The 21813-nt window shown below is 42.8% G+C and overlaps 1 protein-coding gene across 1 annotated transcript in view; it reads left to right on the top strand.

Moving 5' to 3' along the window:
* Positions 1–21813, top strand: part of RSF1 (remodeling and spacing factor 1) — an 88518-nt gene that overhangs the window by 13661 nt on the left and 53044 nt on the right. Inside the window, exons 2-5 of the mRNA XM_040339951.1 lie at positions 2701–2792; positions 13968–14060; positions 16964–17169; positions 21396–21541. Coding sequence (XP_040195885.1) covers positions 2701–2792; positions 13968–14060; positions 16964–17169; positions 21396–21541 — 537 coding nt within the window. The remainder of the gene's footprint in view (positions 1–2700; positions 2793–13967; positions 14061–16963; positions 17170–21395; positions 21542–21813) is intronic.

Here is a 21813-nt window from a genome sequence, read left to right as displayed (position 1 = left end):
AGTACACCCCTCACATTTTTGTAAATATTTTATTCTATCTTTTCATGTGACAACACTGAAGAATTGACACTTTGCTACAATGTTGTGTAGTGAGTGTACAGCTTGTATAACAGTGTAAATTTGCTGTCCCCTCAAAATAACTCAACACACAGCCATTAATGTCTAAATCCACAGGCAACAAAAGTGAGTACACCCCTGAGTGAAAATGTCCAAATTGGGCCCAAAGTGCCAATATTTTGTGTGGACACCTTTATTTTCCAGCACTGCTTTAACCCTCTTGGGCATGGAGTTCACCAGAGCTTCATAGGTTACCACTGGAGTCTCTTCCCCTCCTTCATGATGACATCACAGAGCTGGCGGATATTAGAGACCTTGCACTCCTCCACCTCCTATTTGAGGATGTCCCACAGATACTCAATAGGGTTTAGGTCTGGAGACATGCTTGGCCAGTCCATCACCTTTACCCTCAGCTTCTTTAGCAAGGCAGTGGTCATCTTGGAGGTGTGTTTGGGGTCATTATCATGTTGGAATACTGCCCTGCGGCCCAGTCTCTGAAGGGAGGGGATCATGCTCTGCTTCAGTATGTCACAGTACATGTTGGCATTCATGGCTCCCTCAATGATCTGTAGCTCTCCAGTGCTGGCAGCACTCATGCAGCCCCAGACCATGACACTCCCACCACCATGCTTGACTGTAGACAAGACACACTTGACTTTGTTCTCCTCACCTGGTTACCGCCACACACGCCTGACACCATCTGACACCAAATAAGTTTATCTTGGTCTCATCAGACCACAGGACATGGTTCCAGTAATCCATATTCTTAGTCTACTTGTCTTCAGCAAACTGTTTGTGGTTTTTTTTTGTGCATCATCTTTAGCACATATTTTTAGCACTGATCATTGTATTGGTGGCACTGGTCCCCAAAAGGTGTCTGATTTGTCCACTGCAATGTCGCTGTCCCCCTATAAGTCACTGGTTGCCGCCATTACTAGTAAAAAAATCAATAAAAAAAATCCATAAATCTATCCCATAGTCTGTAGACGCTATAACTTTTGCACAAAGTAAACAAATCAATATATGCTTATTGGGATTTTTTATTACCAAAATATGTAGCAAGAAAACTTATTGGCCTAAATGAAAATATTTAGATTTTTGTTTTTATTGGACATGTTTTCTAGCAGAAGGTATAATGTTTTGTTTTTTGTTTTTTTTTTTCATAATATTGTCGGTCATTTTGTTATATAGCGCAAAAAATCGCAGGGGTGATCAAATACAGTACCACCAAAATAAAGCTCTATTTGTGGGTGGGGGGGAGGACATATATTTTATTTGGTTACAGTGTCGCACGACCGCGCAATTGTCAGGTAAAGTAATGCAGTGCCGGTTCGCAAAACATGGCCTGGTCATGAAGAGGGGCAAATCTTCCAGAGGGCAAGTGGTTAATGGTGGAAGCCTTTTTATGAATTGGTGGAACTTTTACATTATTTATGGATTAATTAATGGTCTATAATTTTATGTTGTGTATATACTCATGCACTTTAACCTTGGTTAGATGCACATTGTGTGTTTTTTTTTTTTTTTTTTTTAATGAATTTTGGAAGATTTATGTATTGATCTGGTATACACATGGTTACAATGGTCCAAGCTGGATCAATATAAACTATTGTAACAACAAGTCTCAGCATTTTAAGGCCAGGCCTTAAGGCAGGGCTCGACAAATCCCGGGCGCCAGGTCGCCATTTTTTTTTGTGAGCTGGCGCCATTTGGTGGTGAGCCGTTGGTATTACAAGTTAAACAGCAATTCTAATGTAATTTTTCACTGCCATCTCCTTCCCTCTAATTGGAACCCCAGTAAAGTTATCCCCATTTTTTTTAATATTATGAAAGATAATGTTACGCCGAGTAAAATGATACCCAACATGTCACGCTTCAAAATTGCGTCCGCTCGTGGAATGCCGACAAACTTTTACCCTTTTAAAATCTTCATAGGCGACGTTTAAAAAAATCTACAGGTTGCATGTTTTGAGTTACAGAGGAGGTCTAGGGCTAGAATTATTGCTCTCGCTCTACCAATCGCGGCGATACCTCACGTGTGTGGTTTGACCACAGTTTACATATGCGGGCGCTACTCACCTATGTGTTCGCTTCTGCGCGCAAGCTCGTCGGGACGGGGTGCGTTTTCTGGCTCCTAACTTTTTTAGCTGGCTCCCAGATTCCAAGCAAATTTGTCAAACCCTGGATTAAGGGTTACTTGCCACCAGTTGCCCCACCCAACCACTACCATGCCCCACCCCTAATAAATGTGTAATTTATGCAGAATTAAGTTACAAAAATAAATATTAACAACTTTACCTGTGCCCACCGGTGCCGCCTGACCTGTGCCCATCAAGAATTGAAAGATCTAAAATCCAGTAAATGAAAGGGGCAGGGTTGAAGCAGTCAGGCTGGGGAGGGGAGAGCTACATGACGGTGGACATCCTTCAGCCAGGCTCTCTGACTTGCCACAGCTTCGGTATGTGAGCAGCTCACAGTGTGCAGTGAAATCGGAGGAATCCATTTCTGTACAATAGGGGAGCCTGTAGAACTGAAGGGGAGGCTCTTGGCCTGGTGGCCAGATTGTTGGCCTGTGTTTTGTATGGAGTTGGGTCAGACTTTTCCATGTCCAGAGGAATCATTATTTGCTTTTTCTATTTTCAGTGTCCAGAGTCCTGGTGGAACTTCATCTGAAATTGATGCGGAAGATCGGGAAATCCGTCACTTTTGACAGATGGGAGAAATATCTGATCAAGGTACTATACAAATAAAATTGTGATACCCTTGTTGTGATTGTATTGTCATTTTTATAGGTAAACTGTTAAAATTCATTTATTAAGAGTTTTCACGCATTTAATTTGCAGATATACATTTTTCTTTACTGCTAACACGTGCAGTGCATCTGGAAAGTATTCACAGCGCTTCACTTTTTCCACATTTTGTTATTTTTTTTATAGCACTGATGGATGTACAAATGTCTGTGGTCCCAAAAAAGTGTCCGATCTGTCGCCCGCAATCCCGCTAAAAATCGCTGATCACCACCACTGCTATTAAAAATTAAATAAATAATAATAAAATACCCTAAATCTATCCCCTATTTTGTAGACGCTTTAACTTTTTTGCGCAAACCAATCAATATATGCTTATTGCGGTTTTTAATATATATATTTTTTTCTTTACCAAAAATATGTAGAAGAATAAACATTGGCCTAAACTGATGAGGTTTTACTGATGGGGGGGGGATAGTTATATATATATATATATATATATATATTTTTTTCTATAACTATCCCCCCCCCATCAGTAAAACCTCATCAGTTTAGGCCAATGTTTATTCTTCTACATATTTTTGGTAAAGAAAAAAAAAAATATATATATATATATACATTTTTTTTTTTTTTTTTTTTGTTTAATAAATAAAAATCACGGAGGTGATCAAACCACCATAAGAAAGCTCTATTTGTGGGGGGGAAAAAAGCACATACATTTGGTTTGGGTACATCGTCGCACAAACGAGCAATTGTCAGTTTAAGCGACGCAGTGCCGTACCACAAAAAAAAAATGGTTTAGTCATTGGGGAGAAAATCTTCCGGGCTGATGTGGTTAAAATGCTCTGTTGTGAATAGGTCATAAATGGCAAGAAACCAATTAACCGGTTGCCGACCGCCGCATGTACGTCCACAGAATGGCACGTACAGGCATATGGGCGTACATGCCTTTCCGCGGGTCGGGGGTCCGATCGCCCCCCCCCCGGTACATGCGGCGGTCGGATTCCCGCGGGGAGCGATCCGGGACGACGGCGCGGCTATTCGTTTATAGCCGCTCCGTCGCGATCGCTCCCCGGAGCTGAAGAACGGGGAGAGCCGTATGTAAACACGGCTTCCCCGTGCTTCACTGTGGAGAGGCGCATGATCGAGTGATCCCTTTTATAGGGAGACTCGATCGATGACGTCAGTCCTACAGCCACACCCCCCTACAATTGTAAACACACACTAGGTGAACCCTAACTCCTACAGCGCCCCCTGTGGTTAACTCCCAAACTGCAACTGTCATTTTCACAATAAAGAATGCAATTTAAATGCATTTTTCTGCTGTGAAAATGACAATGGTCCCAAAAATGTGTCAAAATTGTCCGAAGTGTCCGCCATAATGTCGCAGTCACGAAAAAAAATCGCTGATCGCCGCCATTAGTAGTAAAAAATTAATAAAAATGCAATAAAACTATCCCCTATTTTGTAAACGCTATACATTTTGCACAAACCAATCAATAAACGCTTATTGCGATTTTTTTTTTTTTGTTTTTTTTTTGTTTTTACCAAAAATATGTAGAAGAATACGTAGCGGCCTAAACTGAGGGGAAAAAAAATGTATATATGTTTTTGAGGGATATTTATTATAGCAAAAAGTAAAAAATATTGAATTTTTTTCAAAATTGTTGCTCTATTTTTGTTTATTGCGCAAAAAATGAAACTGCAGAGGTGATCAAATACCACCAAAAGAAAGCTCTATTTGTGGGGGAAAAAGGACGCCAATTTTGTTTGGGAGCCACACCGCACGACCGCGCAATTGTCTGTTAAAGCAACGCAGTGCCGAATTGTAAAAACCCCTTGGGTCATTTAGCAGCATATTGGTCCAGTCCTTAAGTGATTAATAAATAAAAACCACAGAGGTGATCAAACCACCAAAAGAAAGCTATAGCGTAGCGCAACTTATCTGTTTTGTATTTGATTTTATTGTGTGTATATCACAATTTTTGTTGCAGCTCATATATTCAGATTTGTTTTTTAGTTAGTTTAGCGCAGTATCACATTTTTTCTTGTTTATAAGAAAGCTATAGTTGTGGGGAAAAAATAGCACATACATTTTGTTTGGGTACATCGTCGCACAAACAAGCAATTGTCAGTTTAACCACTTAACCCCCGGACCATATTGCTGGTCAAAGACCAGAGCACTTTTTGCGATTTGGGACTGCGTCGCTTTAACTGACAATTGCGCGGTCGTGCGACGTGGCTCCCAAACAAAATTGGCGTCCTTTTTTTTCCCACAAATAGAGCTTTCTTTTGGTGGTATTTGATCACCTCTGCGGTTTTTATTTTTTGCGCTATAAACAAAAATAGAGCGACAATTTTGAAAAAATGAATATTTTTTACTTTTTGCTGTAATAAATATCCCCCAAAAATATATAACATTTTTTTTTTTTCCTCAGTTTAGGCCGAGACGTATTCTTCTACGTATTTTTCGTAAAAAAAAATCGCAATAAGCGTTTGGTTTGCGCAGAAGTTATAGCTTTTACAAAATAGGGGGTATTTTTATGTCATTTTAATTAATATATTTTTTTTACTAGTAATGGCGGCGATCAGCGTTTTTTTTTTTTTTTTTTTTTTTTTTTTTTTTTCGGTACTGCGACATTATGGCGGACACTTCGGACACTTTTGACACATTTTTGGGACCAGTGGCATTTTTTATAGCGATCAGTGCTATAAAAATGCATTGGATTACTATAAAAATGCCACTGGCAGGGAAGGGGTTAACACTAGGGGGCGGGGAAGGGGTTAAGTATGTCCCTGGGTGTGTTCTTACTGTAGGGGGGGTGGCCTCACTAGGGGAAACACTGATCCTCGGTTCATACATTGTATGAACAGAAGATCAGCATTTCCCCTGCTGACAGGACCGGGAGCTGTGTGTTTACACACACAGCTCCCGGTCCCCGCTCTGTAACGAGCGATCGCGTGTGCCCGGCGGCGATCAAGCCCGCCGGGCACGGGAGTCGGGGGCGCGCGCGCCTCCGGCGGCGCGCACCCGCCCCTAGTGGCCGCTCGAAGAGCTGACGTTATACTACGTGCTCTCGCCCAGGAGAGCCGACCTGCCGCCGTAGAATGACGGCGGCTGGTCGGCAAGTAGTTAAGCGACGCAGTGCCGTACCACAAAAAAAAAATGGTTTAGTCATTAGGGAGAAAATCTTCCGGGCTGATGTTGTTAAAATGCTCTGTTGTGAATAGGTCATAAATGGCAAGAAACCAATTAAAAAAATAAATAAATACTTTTATTACAATGGAACCCCTCCCTCCTTTTGGCGATCGCGTAAACCTGGTACTAGATTACATATATCGTGCCTTTATAAACAAATTTCTTTCAGTCTTCTGGTGCACATGGAGAGAGGTAAACAATTCCCAGTACTTTCCCATGTGTTGAAGAATGATTTTCCAAGTTACATGGAGGTCCTATCATTGTGTGCTTTTTATTAAATTTTTTCCCCTTAAAATAAATGTAATGTTTTACATACCGTGTTTATCTGCCTATAGCGTGCACCGGCGTATAGCGAGCACCCCTCATCTAGATGCGAAATTCCTGGAATATTTTTTTTTTTTTATTACTTACAGTTTTGGTGTCTTGCCCCCTGGTGGCCTTGTCCGGCGTCCGTCTGCGGCCTTCGTGGTGTCCTCCCCGCTTCTCCCGCGCTGTCTCTGAACCGATCCCCGCTTCCTGCGCTGTGTTTGAACGCCGCCACCGACATATACCGAGCACAGTACACTCGGGCACGCTCGGCTCCTCACGGCTCTTCTCGCATAACCGCGAGGGGAGCCGAGCCTGGCCGAGTGTACTGCGCTCGGTATATGTCGGCGGCGAATTCAAACACAGTGCGGGAAGCGAGTATCGGCGTATATCGCGCACCCACGATTTTAAGGGCAAAAAAGTGCGCGATATACGCCGATAAATACGATATATATGAGAAAAAAGGTTAACGCCAAAACCAAAAATGTATGTAATCTATTGCAACTAGGGTTGTCCCGATACTAGTATTTGCCCAAGTACTCAGGGGTAAATACTCCGATACTTGGGCAGTCAGGGTGATCAGTGCGTATAGGTTTCAAAGCCTGACAGCCGGTCTGTTCCCCCCCCCCCCCCCCCCGCGGCTTTCAGCTGCTTTATCGAAATCGGCAGTGATCGGTGCTTGTAACTCTCCCACACACGATCACCGCTGACTGTCCCCATATCCTCCTCCAGTCCCCCCCCCCCCTCTGTGCTGCTGTCCCCCTCGATCTGTCAGGATGGAAAGCGGAGGTAGGAGCCGGTGAATAAACTGTGTTTTACAATGTTTCAGTTTATGAATGGAGAGGAGCCTCTGTCTTCTCTCCATTCACTCTCAGTGCAGCGGAGGCTGCTGAGAAAGGGACTGGGGAATCTGTGTCCCTAGTCCCCTTTCCCTGTCTCAAAGGGGAGATGTCAGAGGTCTGTTAAGACCCCCGATATCTCACCAAAGCCCCCCAACAGGGCTGATAAAAAAATTGCAATTAATAACATTTAAAAAAAACAATAAAAAAAAAAACACTGACACTGTTCACCCCCCCCCCCTTTAAAAAAAAAAAGAAAACATTGTAAAAAAAAAAAAATATTGACAAATGTGCCATTGTCGCATGAGATTTAAAACAAGTATCAGTAATCGCTACCGAAATATCTGTACTTGTATTTGGTCTTAAAGTGGTGTCGGGACAGCCCTAATTGCAACTTAACAAACCTTAGATGTGGTGGCTGCATTTCGTTTCTTTGGCTTCTCCCCCCCCCCCCCCACCCCCCTCTCTTTTCAACTGGTGATCGGGCCAGTAACACACCCATTAGAGCTCCCCCACTCTGGATCAAGGTGGGACAGCAGCATTGTCAGTCTGGGAGGAGGGAAGTGTTGGATGTATTAGCAGATTTAGACACAATAACAAATTGAAGCCAAACTCCAGCTCACAAGCGGTTACAGCAACAGATTTTTTATTTATTTTTTCCTCTTGGGGTTCAAGGTTTTACATAAATAAATAAAAGCTGATCGTTGTTAGTCAGTGGTAAATGGTTTTTCTCATCCCTCCATCTGCTACCTGCAAGAGAGCTTAGATTGTTCTTTTGAATAACATAGTTACTGGATCACCAGGTGAAAAAACTAAAGGGAAAGACAACGAATGCAGCCATCGCATCTGAGAGTTGGTAACCTGTAACCACTTGCCAACTGCTATACATGCATTATTTTGCCAAAAGTATTGGGACGCCTGCCTTTACACACACATAAACTTTAATGGCATTCAAGTCTTAGTCCGTAGGGTTCAATACTGAGTTGTCCCCGCCCTTTTCAGCTATAACCGCTTCAACACTTCTAGGAAGGCCGTCCACAAGGTTTAGGAGTGTCTATGGGAATGTTTGACCATTCTTCCAGAAGTGTAATTGTGAGGTCAGGCACTGATCTTGGATAAGAAGGCCTGGCTCACAATCTCCTCTCTAATTCACCCCAAAGGTTTTCTATCTTCCCATGAGTGCCCTACAGTGCCACCCTATCAGCGGATCCTCATCCATGCCGTAAAAAAGGTGTTTTAATTTTCTTTCCACATTTTCCAAAAACTCGTGGGGGGGAAAATTACCTGTTCAAAACACTCATTATTATGCCTCATAGATTATACCTTGGGATGTTTTGCTTTCCAAAATGGGGTCATTTTGTGGGCATTTCCACTGTCCTGGTCCTGCAGAGCTTTTAAAAGTGAAATTGGCAGTCAAGAAATTAGATGTGTAATTTATGTCCCTAGAACACCTGATGGTGCTTCCTGCATGTTGGGCCTCTCTATGTGGCCAGCAGTGTTAATTTAGTCCAGTGTTTTCCCAACTCCAGTCCTCAAGGCACACCAACAGGTCATTTTTCAGGATTTCCCTCAGATGAAATGGCTGTGGTAATTACTAAGGCTGGGTTCACACTACTACACTACTTTCATCCTACTTTGCTCTGCTACATTGGTCCTACATTTATCCTACATTTATCCTACATTGGTCCTACATCCATCCTACTTTCATGAACAGGATACTACTTTGGTCCGACTTCAATGATATTCAATGGGTTGAAGTAGGATCAATGTAGTACAGGGAGCATTTTCAAAGTCGGACCGACTTGTGTAGGACCAGTTAAGACGGCTCTCATAGGGAAACATTGATTTTCACACGTCATGCTACATGAGGCTCCCAATGTAGGACAATGGAGAGCCTAAGGCTGGGTTCACACTACTACACTACTTTCATCCTACTTTGCTCTGTGTTCAATGTTTCCCTATGAGAGCGTCTTGTAGCGTCCTACACAAGTCGGCCCGACTTTGAAAATGCTCCCTGTACTACTTTTGGTCCTACATTGATCCTACTTCAGGCCCATTGAATATCATTGAAGTCGGACCAAAGTAGTATCCTGTTCATGAAAGTAGGATGGATGTAGGACCAATGTAGCAGAGCAAAGTAGGATGAAAGTAGTGTAGTAGTGTGAACCCAGCCTGAGGCAGTGAAACTGATCAAATCACCTGTGCAAAATAATGGAAAGCCTGAAAACATGACCTGTTGGTGTGCCTTGAGGACTGGAGTTGGGAAACACTGATTTAGTCGCCCTAAAATACAACTTAAAGCGGAGTTCCAACCACAATTATCATTTTTTAATAATCGATTAGTTGCCCGATTATTGTTTTGATTAATCGGATAATAGCCTTTAAAAAAAAAATAGCATTTAAAAAAAATTTTTGGGGCCAATTTGTTGTTGGGCAGATTACAAAACACAGCTTCTCCATTAAGTATATTGAACCAAAAAAAACAAAATGGCACCGTTTTGTGTTAAAAAGTCCTCGCCCTTTCCAAATACGCAGCAGCTGAAAAAAAAATCGTATATGTGAACGTGTCCCATAGGAAAACATGTATATGAACTGTAGTGTGTTTCTGCAAAAAACAGGTGTGACCCAGGCCTGAGATGTTTAGTAACATAATGGGGGTTAAAAAAAAAAAAATATAAGTACAAAGAGCAAATAATCGCTACTGTAAGGGGTTCATTCTTTTACTGTGGGACAGTGAAAGTAATATTTACAGTAGCGATTTGCTTTTTTGTACTAATGGGCTAATTTTAGTTTTTTTTAACCCCATTATGTTACTGGCCGATTAATCGATTATGAAAATTGTAATTGATTAATTTCATAATCGATTCGTTGTTTCGGCCCTAAAATGAATGGGAGGCACTATATTTAGAGGCCATTTCTAGCACTGAAAACCGCCTCAGTGTGAAAGGGGTCCAACTTTCACAAAGACCAAATATACACTGATTTGGGTTATTTTTACCAAGAATATGGAGCAGTATAACTTTTAGCCAAATTTATGAAGAAAAATTTCAAACGAAAAAAATGCATTTTATTTTTAAAACACAATTTTCAGTCTTTATGTGTTTTTTTTTTTTTCATTTTTATATCACCAAGTGGTGATTAAATACCACCAAAAGAAAGCTCTGTTTGTGTGGGGAAAAAACCCATTTATATGGGTACAGTGTTGCCTGACTAATTGTCATTTAACCTCTTACGGACCACCCGCCGTTGTTATACGTCGCTACTTTGAAGAGCAAGCTACCATAACCCCCGGTATCCTCTTCAAGAGCGGGCGGTCCTCTTTCTGATAAAAGTGGTCTCTGCGGCGGACACACGCGGCAAGATCACTTTTATCAGCGGCGGGAGAGGGTGCCCCCCCGCCGCTCTCTGGTGCCCTCCACCGTTTGCCAGAGCCATCCTCTTTCCGGCTGGGTATGGAGACGAGTGAGGGGAAGATGGCCCTCACCCATCTCCATACCGCTGAAGGGTGGAAGCGACGTTTTTAAATGACATAAAAAAAAAAAATGTATTGCATTTTAGTGTAAATGTGAGATGTGAGGTCTTTTTGACCCCAGATCTCATATTTAAGAGGACCTGTCATGCTTTTTTCTATTACAAGGGGATGTTTACATTCCTTGTAATGGGAATAAAAGTGACCCAAAATTATTATTATTTTTAGAGTGTCAAAATTAAAGTAAAATAGGAATTTTTTTTTTAAAGCGACCTGTCCTGACGAGCTTGCGCGCAGTAGCGAAAGCATACTTGAGTCACACCCGCATATGAAAACTGTGTTCAAACCACACATGTGAGGTATCGCTGCGATTTGTTAGCATGAGAGAAATAATTCTAGACCTCCTCTGTAACTCAAAACATGCAACCTGTAGAAGTATTTGTAAATGTCTCCTATAGAGATTTTTAAAGGTAAAAGTTTGTCGCCATTCCACGAGTGGGTATCATTTTGAAACGTGACATGTTGGGTATGAATTTACTCGGCGTAACAGTTATCTTTCACAATATATAAAAAAAATTGTGCAACAGCCGCCATTTTATTCTCTAGGGAAAATATATATATATATATATATATATATATATATATATATATATATATATATATATATATATATATATATATATATATATATATATATATATATATATATATATATACACATACATACATACATACATACATACATACATACATATACATATATATATATATATATATATATATATATATACATATATATACATACATACATACATACATTTTTCTGTTTGATTAATCGTGTTTTTTTTTTTAATCGACTAATTTCGATTAATTATAACACACATACAGATCCAACTACTTTTAGCGGATCTCCTTGCAGGCTGATTCCCAGTGCAGCTACCAACCACTGGAAAAATGGATAGCAGGATACAAAAAACACACAAAGGCAATGCTCAGTAGGTAACAAAATAAATATTGCACTGAAGATAAAATCGATGTAGCTACATAAACTGTAAAAATGGTGCGAGTAATACCAAACGGGAGCAAAAGCAGTCATAAAAACATGTAGCTAAGTATGATACTGGTATAAAAATGTGTACAACGATACCACTGCTGAATCCAGATGAGGAGAGGTTAACATCAGTCCATCAGCATGTAGATGTCCCATGAAGGGAACTATCACAACTCCCAGTGGATGGCTGTAGAATTCCAGGTTGATAGAGGGAAGTGTAACTGCCCTTGCGTGTGGCAGATAGTAAGGTCCCGCCGGCATGCAGATATGAAGGCACAGCAAAGGAGCCCTTCAGATGGACACGGCAAGCCCCGCCGGTGTCCGTGACGTTACTGGATCTCCGACGGAACTCCCTGAAGGCCCAGAAGCCGGCGGAGAGGTGAGTACCAATCAAAAGAATTTTAATCAATCAAAAAAATTTAAGATTAATCGATTAAAAGTTAATTTGCACAGCCCTAATATATATATTTCGGGGTTAGAGGCTTGGGGCTTAAATCGTGAGAGCACTGAAAGCTAAAAGTTGGCCTGGTCGGGAATGGGAAATTTAAGTGCCCAGTAGGTAAGTGGTTAAATTGTGACATGTTGGGTATCTATTTGCTAACACCTTTTATATTTTACTAAATAATTAAGTTGGAGTCCATTCACACTGGGGTGGCCCGACTTCGGGGGCGACTCGGCAAGGCGACCTGAAGATGACTGCAGAGGCGACTTGCAAAATGACTTCTGTATAGAAGTCAATGCAAGTCACCCCCAAAGTCGTACAAGAACCTTTTTCGAAGTAGGAGTGACTTGCGTCGCTCTTATTAGAACAGTTCTATTGCATAGAACAGGACGCGACTTGTCAGGCGTCTTGAGTTCGCCCCAGTGTGAACCGGCTATATATATTTATAGCTAGAGAGAGAGATTTTTTTTTTTATATATTTTTTTTTGCTTTAAAATGCATGAGTGTATTTTTTCCAAAGAAATTGTGTTTGAAAAACTGCTGCGCAAATACCCTGTGAAATAAAAAAAAATTGCAATGATCACTATTTTAATCTCGAAGGCTTCTTTAAAAATTATTTAATGTTTGGGGATTCTATACATATTTTTTTTTTTTTTTTTTTTAGCAAAAAATACTGAATTATTATTTGCTTGTAAACAAAAAAGTTCCTGAAAAGGCTTTCTCTGCAAGTGGTTAATCAGATGCAACAACTAAAATCGCATGCTGGTTAAAATTTGTGTGATAGTTCGAGTGTAAGGCAGGCCTTATCCAAAGTCTGGCCCGCGGGCTAATCGTGACTAGAGGTCGACCGATATTTGTCCATTTTGGAGAAATCGGCCGATTATTATCCAAATTGGGCCGATATTGAACACTGGACGGACCTCTGGAGAAGTGAGGAGGAGCATGGGGTTCCTCCTCCCTTCTCCACACTCTGTTGGCAGAGCAGCGACACAGTATGTGAAACTGTATGGAGAGAGAAGCTGTCAAAATTGAGGTTGGATGTCGGGGGTGGGCGGGACCCAGCTATCCAACACCAGCCAATGGGATCTGGATGGGCCACTACGTGTGTGGACCCTCCCATTTCTTAAACAGCCCAATCATTGGCTGGATAGCTGCTGGGTCCCGCCCACCTCTGACGACATGCTGAATTGCTCTCTCTCTCTCTCGCGCTCTCTCTCGCGCTCTCTCTCGCGCTCTCTCTCTCGCGCTCTCTCTCTCGCGCTCTCTCTCTCGCGCGCTCTCTCTCTCGCGCTCTCTCTCTCGCGCTCTCTCTCTCTCTCGCGCTCTCTCTCTCGCGCGCTCTCTCTCTCGCGCGCTCTCTCTCGCGCGCTCTCTCTCTCGCGCGCTCTCTCTCTCGCGCGCTCTCTCTCTCTCTCTCTCTCTCTCTCTCTCTCTCTCTCGCGCTCTCTCTCTCTCGCGCTCGCGCTCTCGCTCTCTCTCTCTCCCCCCCCCCATTTTTTTTTTCCCCCCTGAAACTTCCCCCTTAAAATAAAGGTTTGTGTTTATACGGAATATCCAAATATCACGCAGATCTCATCTCTTCCCCACACACAGCACACGGGGAAGAGAGTTCTGGTTGGGCTGTGTATTAGTTGATCGGATGAACGCACTTAGACCGAATTTTAACGGTTCAAAGAATCTCAGGCAAAATGTTCGGCCCTCACGCATGTTCACCTCATCAAATCTGACCCTCTTCGGTAAAAGTTTGGACACCCCTGGTCTAAGTGATGGTGATATTTCTAGACATATTCTACAAATTGCGCTGCTTTTCAAAGAAGTAAGTTCATGGTAACTTTTATTTTCTCTTCATAATTCCAGATCTGTCAGGACTATAACAGTACCTGGGCCTGGGAGATGGAGAAGAAAGGATACCTGGAGATGAGTGTGGAGTGTAAAGTGGGTCTGCTGAAGGTAAGACGCAGTTGAAAAACATATATGGAAATGGTATTACCAGCCAAAGGAGTTGTACTGCCAGACAGTACAGCCAGGTATCTCACCTCCATTGTAGTTAATGGAAATATACAGGGGTTGGTTTACTAAAACTGAAGAATGCAAAATCTGGTGCAGCTGTGCATATGAACCAAGCGGCTTCCACTTTTTTTTTTTTTGTCAAAGCTTAATTAAAGGGGAGTTCCAGCCAAAAAGTGTAGCTGCTGGCTTTTAATAAACAGACACTTACCTGCTCCAGCGTTCCAGCGACGTGTCGGCCGGGGGTCCGCTCCGCTCCGCTCCTCTCCCCCCCGGCCGGCGTCTTCATTGTCACTGTGGGCACCCGGCCGTGACAGCTTTCGGCTTCACGGCCGGACACCCACTGCGCATGCTCGAGCGGCACTGCGCATGCGCGCTCGGCGCTGCGCTGTTTGATTGGACAGGCGATCGCCTAGGACCTGTCACGTGTCCTAGGCGATCGCCTACAGGGAGGGGCTGCCAAAAGGCGATTAAGCTTAATCGCTTTTGCAGCCCCTCAGCAGAAGGAGGAAGTGGGACAGGAAGTCCCCTTCTCCTGAAGCCCCCACTCCCCCCCCCCCCCCAAAAAAAATGACATGCCAAATGTGGCATGTAAGGGGGTGAGGAGTGGGATAAGCGGAAGTTCAATTTTTGGGTGGAACTCCTCTTTAAAGATGCTGATTGGCTACCATGCAGAGCAGCACCAGATTTTGCACTCTCCAGTTTTAGTAAATCAACCCCACAATAATTTCTTTGTCAAACATACTGGGCTAGATTCAGGTAGCCGGGCACATTGTTTACGGCGGCGTATCGTATTTACGCTACGCCGCCGTAAATCAGAGAGGCAAGTGCTGTATTCACAAAGCACTTACCTCCTAAGTTACGGCGGCGTAGTGTAAATGGGGCCGGCGTAAGCACGCCTAATTCAAATGAGGATGAGGGGGGCGTGTTTTATGTAAATGGATGGTGACCCAACGTGATTGTTTTTTACGAACGGCGCATGCGACGTCCGTGTACATATCCCAGTGTGCATTGCTCCAAAGTACGCCGCAAGAACGTACTGGTTTCGACGTGAACGTAAATTACGTCCAGCCCTATTTGCGAACGACTTACGCAAACGACGTAAAAAATTCAAAATTTGACGCGGGAACGACGTCCATACTTAACATTGCGTACAAATTATAGTAAGTGTCACCGGCGCAAAAGAAATAAAAAAATCTGTGGTCTGCTGCAGTACTGTGTAGACCCTAAAAAGGGTTAAATGTGCATATAAAAGAAAAGTGTTACTGCGCTGATCTAATTTATCCAGAGGATTCAATCTCTGGAGATGTGAACTGTGAACTGGTTTAGTGCACAATCAACCATATGTGACATATATAATATCAAGAACTGAATATACCCAATACTCAGTATGGATAAACTTATGCAAATCAATTAGTCTAAATACGCCACTTGGGAACGGAGCATCTCCCCCCCCCCCCCCCCCCCCCCCCCCCCCCCCCCCCCGCATGCACACCCCAGCGGCTTGAATCCTGCTCATCTTGAGAGACGACGATCACAAATCAAATCGTAAATAAAAAATTGTGTTGTGAAACGCTCCTATACCGCGTTAATCGCAATTCAAGGATTTCCTGTAGCTGGCTTTCACCATCAGCAGTCATTATTGATGGGGGAATCCCTCCTGTGCAGCTATTGTTGTCTCCCGGTGGAGGGATCCACCCCAAAACACAGTGATTATTGCTAGTGGCTATATGGTAATAATCTCATGTCTCTCCCTCAGCCCTTGGGGAATGCCCAGTGCTTGGGTATAGAAGCGCATGTGATTCCTCCCGGGATGCAGTGCTCAGACCTGAGCAGTCAATCGGCAGGTGTAAACACAGTCACTTGAGGGAGGGGAAGGTAGTAATTAGACTGTAGGGAAAGCACAATAATTGATAATAAAAAACAGTGCAAAAAAAGATGTAAAACAAAAATGCATAATAGCAGCTGATGAATGAAGGACAAAATAGTGCAGCGTTAATAGGGGGGGGGGGGGGGGGAGTTCATAAATAAAAAGGCACACAAGATTCCAGATAAAGTGAAGAGGGGCCTTTAAGACAATTGACTCCGTGCCAGAAATGTGTATCCTCCACTAGGGCCGAAGCAACTTATCAATTAATCGACAGCTAACCTATTATGAAATTAATCGATTACAATTTTCATAATCGATTAATCAGCCAGTAACATAATGGGGTTAAAAAAACTAAAATTAGCCCTTTTATAGTACAAAAAAGCAAATCGCTACTGTAAATATTACTTTCACTGTCCCACAGTAAAAAAAATGAACCCCTTACAGTAGCGATTACTGTATTTATCAGGGTATTGCGCGCTCCGGCGTATAGCGCGCACCCCTAATGTGGACCCGCATTCCTGTAAAAAAAAAAAACCTTTTTAGTACTAACAGTTTTGGTGTCTTGCGTGTTTCCCAGAACACAACGGGGGGCGACGGGAACTGACGTTCTGCCCGCAGTCTACCCGCATACTGTGTGCCCGGAAGTGGGTGCAAATACCTGTCTTAGACAGGTGACAATTGTGGAAGGTGACAATTGTGGCACCGGAGGGGGGAGGGTTCTGATGAGCGGAAGTTACACTTTAGGGTGGAGCTCCGCGTTTACTGTAAAAATAAAGACACTACAGCTGTTATCTGTTTATAGTTCTCATGCAACTGGGCATTTTAAGTATTTAAAAGATTAAAGGTGTTGTTCTTTAAAAAAAAAAAAAAATTGTTGATGACACGAATCACAAAGTTGGTAAAAATTAGTTGCGCATTATTATTATTATTATTATTATTATTATTATTATTATTAATACCTATTTATTTTTTGCAGCACTTATGTGAGTGTCAGTTTGACGACAATCTGAAGTTTAAGAATGCCATTAATGAAGAGGATGCCGATTTAATGCGCATCCAACCAATCGGAAAAGATAAAGACGGCTTAATGTACTGGTACCAGCTGGATCAGGACCACAATGTCCGAATTTACATCGAAGAACAGGATGACCAAGACGGATCTACGTGGAAATGCATAGTCAGGTTGGTTTTGTGTGTGGGGGTCCTTCATTGTATTGCTGTGCCTGTCCAGTTATGTAGTGTAAAGTGCAATGATTTGTCCAAATTCTGTAACCCATAGAGACCAATTGAAAATCCCCCATGAAATCTTCAAGCCTTTTCTACAAAAATAAATAAAAAAGCCCAATTTCTGCAGTGAGTTGAGGAAGGGTGGATGGGAGGCAATGTGTGAGGGTCCACTTTAACCACTTAAGCCCCAGACCATTTTGCAGCTAAATGCCCAGGCCAGGTTTTGCGATTCGGCACTGCGTCGCTTTAACAGACAATTGCGCGGTCGTGCGATGTGGCTTCCAAACAAAATTGGCGTCCTTTTTTCCCCACAAATAGAGCTTTCTTTTGTTGGTATTTGATCACCTCTGCGGTTTTTATTTTTTGCGCTATAAACAAAAATAGAGCGACAATTTTGAAAAAAAATCAATATTTTTTACTTTTTGCTATAATAAATATCCCCCAAAAACATATATAAAAAAAATTTCCCTCAGTTTAGGCCGATACGTATTCTTCTACATATTTTTGGTAAAAAAAAATCGCAATAAGCGTTTATCGATTGGTTTGCACAAAATGTATAGCGTTTACAAAATAGCGGATAGTTTTATTGCATTTTTATTAATTATTTTTTCTTTACTACTATTGGCCGCGATCAGCGATTTTTTTTCGTGACTGCGACATTATGGAGGACACTTCGGACAATTTTGACACATTTTTGGGACCATTGTCATTTTCACAGCAAAAAATGCATTTAACCAGTTCCCGACCCCCGCATGTACATATACGTCCACAATATGGCACGTACAGGCACATGGGCGTACATGTACGTCCTCGCCTATTAGCGGGTGGGGGTCCGATCGGGACCCCCCCCCCTATATGCGGAGGTCGGGTCCGCTCGGGGAGCGATCCGGGACCACGGCGCGGCTATTTGTTTATAGCCGCTCCGTCGCGATCGCTCCCCGGAGCTGAAGAACGGGGAGAGCCGTGTGTAAACACGGCTTCCCCGTGCTTCACTGTGTCGGCGCATCGATCGCGTCATTCCCTTTATAGGGAAGACACGATCGATGACGTCATTCCTACAGCCACACCCCCCAACAGTTGTAAACACATACTAGGTGCACCCTAACTCCTACAGCGCCACCTGTGGTTAACTCCCAAACTGCAACTGTCATTTTCACAATAAAGAATGCAATTTAAATGCATTTTTTGCTGTGAAAATGACAATGGTCCCAAAAATGTGTCAAAATTGTCCGAAGTGTCCGCCATAATGTCGCAGTCACGAAAAAAATCGCTGATCGCCGCCATTAGTGGTAAAAAAAAAAAATTAATAAAAATGCAAGAAAACTATCCCCTATTTTGTAAACGCTATAAATTTTGCGCAAACCAATCGATAAACGCTTATTGCGATTTTTTTTTTTACTAAAATAGGTAGAAGAATACGTATCGGCCTAAACTGAGGAAAAAAAATGTTTTTATATATGTTTTTGGGGGATATTTATTACAGCAAAAAGTAAAAAATATTGCATTTTTTTCAAAATTGTCGCTCTATTTTTGTTTATAGCGCAAAAAATAAAAACCGCAGAGGTGATCAAATACCACCAAAAGAAAGCTCTATTTGTGGGGAAAAAAGGACGCCAATTTTGTTTGGGAGCCACGTCGCACGACCGCGCAATTGTCTGTTAAAGCGACACAGTCCCGAACTGTAAAAACCCCTTGGGTCTTTAGGCAGCAATATGGTCCGGGGCTTAAGTGGTTAAATTGCATTGTTTATTGTGAAAATGACAGTTGCAGTTTGGGAGTTAACCACAGGGGGCGCTGTAGGGGTTAGTGTTCACTTAGTGTGTGTTTACAACTGTAGGGGGGTGTGGCTGTAGGACTGACGTCATCGATCGAGTCTCCCTATAAAAGGGATCACTCGATCGATACGCCGCCACAGTGAAGCACGGGGAAGCCGTGTTTTACATACGGCTCTCCCCGTGCTTCAGCCTCGGGGAGCGATCGCGACGGAGCGGCTATAAACGAATAGCCGCGCCGTCGTCCCGGATCGCTTCCCCGAGGGAGCCCGCCGCACGCAGCGGAGGGGGTCCCGATCGAACCCCCCACCCGCTAGAAGGCAAGGACATATATATACGTCCTTCTGCCTGTCCGTGCCATTCTGCGGACGTAAATAGTCGTGCGGCGGGCGTTAAGGGGTTAAATCAGACATTTAGTGTCTCTTCAGATCCCTAATAATGTAATTATTTTAAATTTCTACTGAAAAATGGCAATCTACTCCATATGCCCACAGCTTCATACAGTGGGGAAAATATTTTGATCCCCTGCAGATTTTGTAAGTTTGCCCACTTACAAAGAAATGAAGGGTCTATAATTTTTATCATAGGTGTATTTTAAATGATGGAGACAGAATATCAACTAAAAATCCAGAAAAAAAAAAAACGCATGATACAAATGTTATAAATAAAGTTGCACTTCAGGAAGTAAAATACGTATTTGATCCCCAAGCAAAACATGACTTGGTTTTTGGTTGAAAAACTTTTGTTGGCAATCAGAGGTCAGACGTTTCTTGTAGTTCAGGTTTGCACACATCTTAGGAGGGATTTTGGTCCGCTCTTCTTTACAGATCTTCTCTAAATCCTTAAGGCTTCTTGGCTGTCACTTGGCAACTCGAAGTTTCAGCTCATACATTTTCTATAGGGTTAAGGTCTGGCTAGGCTACTCCATGACCTTAATGTGCTTCTTCTTGAGCCACTCCTTTGTTGTCTTGGCGGTATGTTTTGGGTCATTGTCATGCTGGAAGACCCATCCATGCGCATGCTCGGATAAGGGTCTGGTATGGATTTTGGGGGGACCTCCATGCCAATTTTTCGACGTAGGGGGTTCCCCTTAAAATGCATACCAGACTGAAGGGCCTGGTATGCTCTTTGAGGGGGAACCCGTGCTGTGTTTTTTTTTTTTTTATTGGCATGGAGTTCCCCCTCAAAATTCATAACAGACACAGTGCCTGGTTTTGTCGGGGATAGAAGTCGGATCCCTGTTCATTGAAGTCGGACGCAAGTCGAAGGGCAAAGTCTGATCCAAAGCAAGGACGACTGTCGCGTCGTACCAGTGTGAACCCAGCCTAAAACCTGGAAGCTGATTGGTTTCTATGCGCAGCTACACCAGATTTTGCACTCCCTGGTTTTAGTATATTGACTCCAATATCAAACAAGGCATAGCAAGTCAATAATGAGGGAGAAGATCAGCTACAAGGAGCTCATAGGCAATACTGGTGAGGGATCCTTTGTGCTCTACTTTTTTTGGGTCCACACTTCAGTTCCTTTTTGAAATGCCACTTTTGATATCCCAGGAGCTAAAGAGACAATGGGCCAGATTCACAAAAGAGATACGACGGCGTATCTCCTGATACGCCGTCGTATCTCTGTTTCTATCTATGCGACTGATTCATAGAACCAGTTACGCATAGATAGCCCTAAGATCCGGCAGGTGTAATTGTTTACCACTGTCGGATCTTAGGATGCAGTACCGCGGCCGCCGCTGGGGGGAGTTTGCGTCGTAAACCAGTGTCGGGTATGCAAATTAGGAGTTATAGCGGATCCACAACGGATTTTCGCGTTCGCTACGTCGCTGCTAGTCTAGTTTCCCGTCGCAAAGTTAGTTTTTTTTTTTTGGTGCCCTAACTTTAGTCAGCAAGCGTATTGCTGTCTAAAGTATGGCCGTCGTTCCCGCGTCGAAATTCTAAATTTAACGTTGTTTGCGTAAGCCGTCCGGGAATACGGAAGTACGCTATGAGCGTCGCCCTTCGAAAAAATGACGTCACTTCGTGCAAAGCACGGCGGGAGTTAGGAAACTCCCAAATTCGATTTGGCCCGCCTTGCGCCGGACGCATTTACGGTACACCGCCGCAAGTTTCCAGGTAAGTGCTTTGTGGATTGAGCACTAAACCTGAAAACTTACGGCGGTGTTACTTAAATGGCTTAAGTTTCCAAAGGCGCAATTGTACGTGAATCTGGCCCAATAAGCCTAAAAACATCACCTCTCTGTTGTCACAGGAGCTTTTAGGGAGCCAAGCACTTATTCTTAAGGTTGTTTGTTTTTGTTTTTTTAGGTACCCTAAAAGTGCTTGCTAGCATCCTGGTAGATTTTGCCTCGCAGATGTTTCAGAACAAATCCATAATAATGGTAAATTATATTTTTCGTTGTAGGACCAGGAATGAGCTGGCAGAAACTTTGGAACTTTTAAAAGCACAAATAGACCCAGCTTTACTGAAGAAATCTGAGCCACAGGATAGTTCATCTCAAGAATGCCCAAATCCAGAGGACGAGGAACTGAAAAAAGAAGAGAGCGGAGGTATGATGGGATTCCGTTGTGTAACATTTTATGGTCTTTATCAATGAATGGTGCAAGTAGCCGTGCATTAGAGCATGTTCCGTGTGTTTTTTTTTTTTTTTGTTTTTTTTTCTGGAAGTATAACTTTTGATTTATAAACCCTGTTGCCGGCGCATATATCTGCAAAAATCTTCCCATAAGATTATATGTGCATTTAACATATTTTAGGCATGTTCTGTAAAATGCTGCTGCTGGGTGCTGCCATCTTGGATGGAATGTTGGCAGTGTCAAGT

The sequence above is a fragment of the Rana temporaria genome, chromosome 2 (assembly GCF_905171775.1).
Source record: "Rana temporaria chromosome 2, aRanTem1.1, whole genome shotgun sequence".
NCBI lineage: Eukaryota > Metazoa > Chordata > Amphibia > Anura > Ranidae > Rana > Rana temporaria.
This window is presented reverse-complemented; position numbering and strand designations above follow the sequence as displayed.